This window comes from Coenobita brevimanus, chromosome 95 (genome assembly GCF_032717465.1).
Source record: "Coenobita brevimanus isolate Jiangsu-jjx chromosome 95, ASM3271746v2, whole genome shotgun sequence".
Classification (NCBI taxonomy): Eukaryota; Metazoa; Arthropoda; class Malacostraca; order Decapoda; family Coenobitidae; genus Coenobita; species Coenobita brevimanus.
The window spans coordinates 35,025,907-35,035,389 of NC_137048.1; the positions used below are offsets into that span (position 1 = coordinate 35,025,907).

Below are 9,483 nucleotides of genomic sequence, written 5' to 3' on the forward strand. Positions count from 1 at the left end.
AAGGAAAGGACAAGGAGGGAGGGTCGGAGGAAGGGAAGACTGAGGAATGAAAAATAAAAATAACAAGACTAGGAGCGGAGGATGAACGTATTTTAGTATGAATCAGCATTACCCTCTCAAGTTCTATGTTATTCTTTATCTTCGTTCCCGCCAAGCAATTATATTCATCCCATTTTTTTTTTCATTGCTTGTCCTGGCCTACCCAATCCCAACTCCACTTAATATGCATGTATATTACTTGGAAAACTATAGATGGCTTACTCTAAAAACTCTGAAACTGAAACTACCCCATGCACTACCCCAGCACAACACTGATCGCCGTAAAATGAACAAGAGTATGTATGTATGTATGTGTGTGTAGGGGCCGGCTTTGTGTACGTCTACATGGGGGTAGGGGGGAACACTATACTGCACATGTTCAAGGCGTGGTAGTTACGGGTCCTGAGGGGAACATGACCCGTAGGTCCGAGGAAAACAAGGGCCATGATTACAGATGTGGAAACTCTTGTGAACGAAATTATAATCCACCAACAGCCTATCCCTGTACCCCCATCCCCCAAATCATCTCTGGCACAAATCATCTCTGGCACCAATTCATCTCTGGCACCAAATCGTCTCTGGCACCAAATCGTCTCTGGCACCAAATCGTCTCTGGTGCCAAAAATCGTCTCTGGTGCCAAAAATCATCTCTGGCACCAAATCGTCTCTGGCACCAAATCGTCTCTGGCACCAAATCATCTCTGGCACCCAATCATCTCTGGCACCCAATCATCTCTGGCACCAAATCGTCTCTGGCACCATTAGACTACCAGGCGTCAACATAAACAACTAACTAATATTTTTGTAGCCCCAAGGTTATCTAAACGTCAACCCGGTGGACTGCAGGCTAAGGTAACTAACTCATTTCCTACAGTTCATTATCATCCTTTAGGTGGATACACGAGGAGTTTAAGGGTGTTTGTATCACGGTGTTGCATCAGCGGCGTTTTTTGAAGGCCTCCCTCACCAGACCCAGATACACAGTGAATGCTTGGCGACAAAGAAACAGGTGATGGCAAGCAAGGCCGAGGAGTAGGAAAGGTTGGACGGTACACACACACACACACACACACACACACACACACACACACACACACACACACACACACACACACACACACACTGCTATCCCTGACTAACAACAACAAACGCAGCAGCAGGAATCCGACACACTATAAAGGTCAACACAGAGGCGAGGATTTTAGCATAACCTTGGCTTAATGGAGATGCATTTTTGTAATCGCCTTTACCACCAGAAGCCTTTCCTAAAACTTAAAAAAAAAATAACTTAGCAACGATAATATAAACCAGACAATAACGGGAGACCGCTGTTACCCCCTTCAGTACGAGGCCTCCTTTAACAGTCCGTGAGGGAAAGCATTTAGGTGGTTTATTCTCGTTACTGATGGACGATTTCATTCAGTTGTAGGATCTCGATTATGGGGCTTAATCTGGCAGTAGGAAAAAAAAAGACATCACAGTGAATGGATACCTATGTTTAGATTGTAACCCATGCATGTTAGAATATGTCTGTTTAAACGAAAGGATGTTGCTGTTATTATTATTAGTTGTAACAGTAGTAGTATCATCACCATTGCTATTATTATTATTATTATTTTTATTATTATTATTATTATTATCACCAAAAACTCTGAGAAGCCAGCAAACCAGCCACACACTCACTATTATCTTATGTATTTATTGGTAAACGTCTGAACACCAGAGTACACACAGGGGGGCCACCATGCTCCCCCACATCAACTACATACCTCTGCATCACCACTCGTCTCCACCCCACCATCCCCCCCCCCACGCACACGCCCCTCCCCCATTCATCTCCCCTCAACACACCCCTCTCCCCCAACAATCCAAACACCCCTCCCTCATACACTCTTACACATTATCAATCTACCTCGATCTTTATCTTTCCTTCCTTCATCTACTTCCCCCCACACCCTCACACCCTCCTTCCCCACCAATCCAAACACCCCTCCCTCATGTACTCTTATACATTTATCCTCCACCTTCTTTATCTTCCCTTTATCATGTATTCTTCCTCTCTATCAATCCCTAGTCTTACCTTCTTCAGTTAGCCTAGTACTCCACTTCATCCCTCCACCTCCTTCTTTGACTTCCTTTCCATCCTTTATTCCTCCACTTTACCCACCTGTTCTTTAGCTTCCCTTCCTTCAATTACTCCTTCACTTACCCCTCCACCTCGTCTTCGGCCTTCCTCTCCATTCACTCCTTCACCTTTCCACACACTGCTTTCTTCGTCTTTGTCTTAACTTCCTCCATCCACCTCATCTGGTCTCCCTCTCTTCTCTAACAGTCATTTATCCTTCCACCTTTCCACCTCCCTCTCCACTTCCTCCCTCCACCTTTCCCCACTTTATCCCTCCACCTCGTTATCTCCCTCTCCCTATTTCACCATCATCAAACTGAATATCCATCAACACACTGAAAATCTATACGACAGATTCTGATACATCCCAACAGAAGTACCGTATGTAATGGAACGAATAAGATCAATTAAAAAAATAAAGACGAATATAAATAAAAGGATGGTAAAAAATAAATGAGGGAAAAACTGAAACGTAGAAATTAATGAAAAAAATATCGGTGAAAAAATAACATGAAAAATAAAAAAATAAAGAAAAAAATAACTGGTATATTCCGAGTGAGTGTTTTCCTGACAGGCCGACCTTGTTGAGAACCATGTGTATCCCTTTGCACACACACGCATTCACACACACGCGTACACAGACACATTCATACACACGCGTACACAGACACATTCATACACACACTCACACACACGTACACACAGAAGATGACGTAAACATGGATGCTTCTAAATGCACACACGCACACAGACACAATCACAAGTCTCTCTCTCTCTCTCTCTCTCTCTCTCGCTGAAGCATACTAACAAAATCAAAGCAACACAAACACACAAACATGATAAGCATTCAGAATCACCTCACAATACTCTTTACAACAGAACACGATGCTAGTCACGAAGAAGTGCTATGGAAGGGATGGAGAGCCGCAGTATTATCTTTTTCGGCCACTGGGGTACAGGAAATAAGCTGCGAAAAGACGAAAATTCAGGCCAAGTTAAAATGAAAGGACTAGAACATATAGCTCTATCAGACACTAAATTATTACACCAAAAAATTCATCTATATATACTTTTTCGAGTGATTCATGGCCTCTTAACCCTTTCACCTTGGCGATTTACTTATTTTTGTATCTATTTCTGTAGTTTATTCTCGCTACCTCCACACTCCTGAATTCATCTCAGAAAATCCCTCTTTATCGGTCAGGTTAATGAAGGCTTTATAATATCCACTTCCAGGTCCAAAGTTTCCCCTTGAATAACATCGTTTGGGAAGGACAAGGATAGAATATACGTCATCAGACTAAGAGGTTACGGGACACTACGCAAAATAAATAGCAAAGAAAGTAGTGCTACGACATTTTTTATTCACGTAACTACACATGCTCACCATAATATTAATTTTTACTCCTCCTCCTCTCTCTCTCTCTCTCTCACACACACACACACACACACACACACACACACACACACACACACACACACACGCACACATCCTCAATCCCATGTACGTGTGTGAGGTAGAGTGAGGGAGAACACATGCATATATACATGTAGACTAGACCTGCCACTCCCTCCCCAACAATGACACAACACATAAGGCATCACGCCGCGCCCTCACTTACTCTCCCTCACCCTTAATCACCCTTACTTATTCACCCTTACTCATCCACTCCCTCACTCTTACTCATATACTCCCTCACCCTTTCCCTTCACCCTTACCCATCCACTTGCTCACCCTTACTCATCCACCCATTATCACCCTCTACCATCCACTCTCTCACCCTAACTCATCCACTTCCTTACCCTTACCCACCTTTTACCACCCTCACCCTTCCACGTACCCTCACCCCCCTCCCTGCCTCACTTCCTCATCTCCCCATCACCCCCCTCCCCCTAGCCCCTCACTCCTGATCTCTGACCTTCGTTGACCTTTACCCGTGGCCCTACACACATCACCCCTGACCCTCACCCACCCCACCCTTCACCCCGACCCACCCCTCACCCCACCCCACACACTACATCTCTCATCCACCTACACATCATTTTCCTATACATAATTTGTTACCTCAGTTCACCTCTCAACTCTCGCTTCCCACATCCCTTATCCACCCCACACCCCACGCCAGCCTCACCCCATCACACCCCACATCCCTTTAGTCCTATCTCTTCACATCCTATCCCTAACCTCGAATGACCTCACATCTCTCATCCATCTCAACCTTAACCTCACCTCCCACCCCATCCCTTACCCCAACCCACACCCCACTCTACGTCCTTCACCCCACACCCCTCTCCCCACCTCACCTCTCGTTCACCTCACCCCTAACCCTCGCCTCATCCCACACTCCTTATCCAACCTCATCCCTCATACCACCTACGGTAATTATTTTATTTACCTGCGCGAAGACCTTTAAAAAGCAGGAGTAGAGCGACATTATTTTAAATCCTTTCACTACAATAATAATAATAATAATAATAATAATAATAATAATAATAACAGTAACTTTAATTAGCCCTTAATGACTAGTCCCAAGTCGTTAATCTCGAGCTACAACTCAGCATTCAAGGTGGAGAGATAGAAATTCTAGGCCAAGTAAGAGTAAAAAGAGTGCAGTACTGCCGGCGGGAAAAAATAAGAGGGTCAAATGATCAAGAGGCGTTTAATGAGAGAGAGAGAGAGAGAGAGAGAGAGAGAGAGAGAGAGAGAGAGTTAATACGCACACTACAATGTCTATTTTTGAAAGGATTAATAAACTCGACGTAAGACTGCGTGTGTGTGTGTGTGTGTGTGTGTGTGTGTGTGTGTGTGTGTGTGTGTGTGTGTGTGTGTGTGTGTGTGTGTGTGTGTGTGTGTGTGTGTGTGTGTGTTGGCGCTATTTCAAAAGTTAATAAATAAATCTTGCATAATTTTTCTACTACAACATCCATAAGAGTGGACGAAAAGTTATTCCAATCTTTTTTTTTTTTTTTTGACCGCTTACGTGAGCAGCAACTATTTCCGCTCCACACTCACTTCTTAACTACCACTTCCGACCACCTTCACATCCCCTACCATTTCCGTCCTTTCAACACTTCCATAATCATCTCCACATACTTCCACTCCATCCTCACCACTTCCAATCCAGCTTCACTTCCCTTAACCACTTAACTCACTTCCCTATACCACTTCCAGTCCTCTTAAAATTACCATAACCACCTCTAAGCACTTTAAATCCACCTTCACCTCCCCCTATCACTTCCTATCTACCCAAAACTCCCTCCACCACTTCCAATCCACCCTCACTTCCCCCTACCACTTCCATAACCACTTTCAAAGACTCCTACTCCACTTTCACCTTCCCCCTCCAAACACTCCTACTTCACATCCACTTCCTTCACCACTTCCGATCCACCCTCACCTCCCCTTATCACTTCCGATGCTTTCAACACCTCCACCCACCGCCCGCTGCCGCTCAGGAAAGTTTATGCATGTCCATCAGCGTTCCTCCGATTATCCCCGACTCCCTGACAGCTTCTAAAACCACCACTGAACGTTTCAGTAATAATAATAATAATAATAATAATAATAATAATGGAGAGCTTTCTTACTTTCCGCAGCACTTCACCTTGATTAGCACCATAGTCTACTCTTAATCTATCGCTACAACTCAGCATTCGAGAGGTGGTGGCAGTTTTGGGCCAAGTTAGCGTAAAAAGGCTATATTGCTTATTTTAAAGGTTTCTGTGCTACCAATATCACCGCTAAATGTGACCAGAGGAGGAAGAAGAGGAGTAGAAGGACGCGGAAACAGTTCGATAATTTTGAATAGCTACCACCCTAACTGAAATCGACTGTGGATGCGCCCAGATGTTGCCCAATGATTTGTACTCGAATTTATCTATCTACCTATCTATCTATAGCCAGACACCTTAATCCCGTAAGGGGTAGCCACAAACAAATAGCCTCCATGTCGCCCCTGCCATTTCGCTGCCCTTACCCCAACTTACACCCTCCTCTCATATACCGACAGCTATAATTTATGACCTATAACTTTAACAGAATAAAAAAAAAGAAACAGGTAATCGGTTTGAAGGGGTTAACTCTCAGGACGATCACTTTCACCACTTCATCCTTGCTATCGATCAACAGTTTTACTCAGTTTCGGAAAGTTACAATCTCCATCAACTCTTATAGACATGATTTTCTTTCTATTATATTCTTTGCAACTGCTGGACGATGATGTGAAAGCCGGAGGAAATTTCTGGGAGTGAACGAGTTTGAGACAAAAGGGAAACAGAGGGAGAGAGAATGTGACAAAGCTTAAATAACGAAGAGAAAAGAAATACAGCAAAAGCGATGGATGAACACAACGGAACGAAAAATAAACACAAGAGAGCACAACAACAACAATTACTACTACTACTACTGCTACTACGACTACTACTACTACTACTACAACGACGACACAAACAATCAGTCATCCACTTCTCTGTCAATCATCTTTATCATCATCATCATCATCACCATCAGTCTCACGTCCTTATGAGCAGTGTCAGTTTGGCAACGATGGACGGGGAGATAAGGATGTGGAGAAGGAGGAGAGGGACACCGAGAACGAGAGCGGGCCCGATAGTAGACAGGTGATTGAGAAAGAGGAGAGGAGAAGGAGAGCGAGAATAAACAGGAAATTGTAGGTCGGGTCAGTCACGTATAAGAATGCTGATGACAATAAAGAGAAGGGGATTGAGGAAGAGGGTGAGATAGTGGGAGAAACAGTACAAGGCTGACTGGAGGAGAACAAGGCTGAGAATAAGGAGAAGAAGGTTGAGAATGAGGAGGAGAGAGGAGAGAGAAACCTTTAGCAGCGAGAAGTAATCCCTCCATTTCGAACCTCTCCCCCCCCAAAAAAAAAAAAAAAATAAATAATAATAATAATAATAATAATAAAGGTGAATAAAATCGTCTGGAGGAAGCAAAACATAAATAAATAAATAAATAAACAAACAGACAGGTCGACAGACATACAGAAAGATAGATGGATAGAAAGAGATAAAGACAGATAGATAAATAAACAAAAACGAAGCCACGAAATTCACAGCGCTAATACCACTAAAAACTGCTGTGGTATTAATGCTGGATCACGAGATGGCCTGGTATAACTGCCGCCGATACGACTAGCTGACAAAAGCGGTGCTACTTTTGACGCGGTAGGAAATGCGACACTGAAAGAATGCTTACGATACGACTGATGCCGATACGACTGGTAGACAAAATCGGTGCTAATGTTGATACGGTAGGAAATGCGATACTGAAAGAATTTGCAATATTTAACCAATGGAGAGGGACGACTTCACGTGGTGGCACCGATACAACAGGAAGGATGCGCTGCCCTGTTATACAAACGTCCCTCGACATCCTATCCTCCGAAAGCTGGATGGTAGATTTCAGGTGTAGGGCCACTCCAGCCTGCGGTCCACCGGGTTCACGTTTCAGATGAACCTGAGATAACATAACTGCTGCCTATCTTCCGTAGACCAAAGATAAAATATTACTGTGACTCTACATACTTTCCAAAACACTTCTTCGTGACTAGTGTTCTTTCACTTACGTGGCCTAGATTTTCGTCCACTTGCAGCTTATTCCATGTACTTCAATGAGAGGATATGAGAGGGCTATGGCTCTCCTTTCCACAGCACTTCTTCGTGACTAGCAACTTATTCCAGTATTAATCTCCTGTTACAGCTCAGCGTTCAAGGTGGAGAGGCGGCAAATTTTACACCGTCACAACGAACAACATAAAGAAAAATGTAAGGAGTTCGGAATCTCATACTTACATTGATCCAAGCATATTTTGATTTTACAGATAATGTCAGTAATAAATTAAGAGAATGCAGGTTTTTAAAAGTGCCGCTTGTCTACGAATAATATTAAGTAGGCGTCTCAAATTCTCCGCTGATCAGACTCTAAATATAAAGCGTTTGATTCTTTAACTTACATTATTATTATTATTATTATTATTATTATTATTATTATTGAGTTATGTATTTTTTTTAATACGCCACAGGTTAGAGAACACGGCGTCCTAAATTCTCAGTTTTCTAAGCACGCCATTAAGTACACAAAACATATTTTAAATGATCTATTGAACAAAACACAACAATATATATATATATAATTTCCAAGTGCTCATTTTCTCATAATATTAACCCATACGGTGATTTTTTACACACACACACACACACACATACAGAGTTCATCGGATTTTTTAAAAAGTTTGTTAATTCTCCCGCTGGTCAAAGTACACCATGATGAGAGAGAGAGAGAGAGAGAGAGAGAGAGAGAGAGAGAGAGAGAGAGAGAGAGAGAGAGAGAGAGAGAGAGTAATTAACACCTACCTGCTGATCTAAGACAGCTTGTTCCTTGTTCAAATCAACCATAGTAGGGAAGGTGTGTTCCATGGAGGGTAGAACAGAAACCATTTTGTCTGTGCCTCTCTACCACACAAGGACAGGTGTGGTAGCTGTGGTAGTCGTGGTGGTAGCTGTGGAAGTCGTGGTAGTAGCCGTGGTGGTAGTTGTGGAAATAATCGCGATACTTCTTTGAGGCGATGTTATGGTGGTAGTGTTTGTAGATGATGATGGTGGTTGTAGTAGTGGTGGTTGGTATATGCGGTGGATTTTGCTTTCAACTGCGGTAGTTTTGGTAGCGCTCGAAGACTGTGGTAGTTGTTATTTTGGTGGTTGTGGTTTTGTAAATCGATGGTGGTAGTTGTGGTAGTAGTTATTGGTATTCGTGCTGGTTATGGTTGTTAAAGCGGTGGTGGTGGTGGTGGTAAATAGTGGTGGTGGTGGCTTCTCTTGGCGATGCTGGTAGTTGTGGTAGCTTCACGTGATGGTTGTAGTAGTAGCAGTAGTGGTAGTAATAGTAGATGGCTGTTATTATGGTAGTTCTAATGGACAATGCAAATGGCTGTAGTAGTCGTAGTAATGTCGACAGTAATTATAGTTACAATTCTGAAGCCGTCGTGTAAATATCACCTTTTTCCATATGCATCTTTTTTCTGGAGTTTTTCATAATCCAGCATCAGTTGTAGTGCTTGCAATCACTGAAGAAGCCACAGTAGAAAAAGTAGCGGTGGTAAAGATAGATATAATTTAAGAGAGTTAAAAAGGACTCGTCAAATATCAACTTTATTTTTGCATATTTTAGTAGTTTACTTAGGCATATTTCAGTCTTTATCCAGGTGTACTTCAGTGTTTATCCAGGTATATTTCAGTCTTCATTAAGGTATATTTCAGGTGCATCAGGTGTATCTTTCAGGCTTCAGGGTATCAGGAGA

The 9,483-nt window shown here is 42.8% G+C and overlaps 1 protein-coding gene across 1 annotated transcript in view; it reads right to left on the reverse strand.

The window, feature by feature from the left end:
- The window catches only part of eya (eya transcriptional coactivator and phosphatase 2), an 84,402-nt gene extending 75,779 nt beyond the window's left edge, over window positions 1-8,623 (reverse strand). Inside the window, exon 1 of the mRNA XM_080282944.1 lies at window positions 8,540-8,623. Coding sequence (XP_080139070.1) covers window positions 8,540-8,623 — 84 coding nt within the window. The remainder of the gene's footprint in view (window positions 1-8,539) is intronic.
- Window positions 8,624-9,483: the final 860 nt, after the last annotated feature.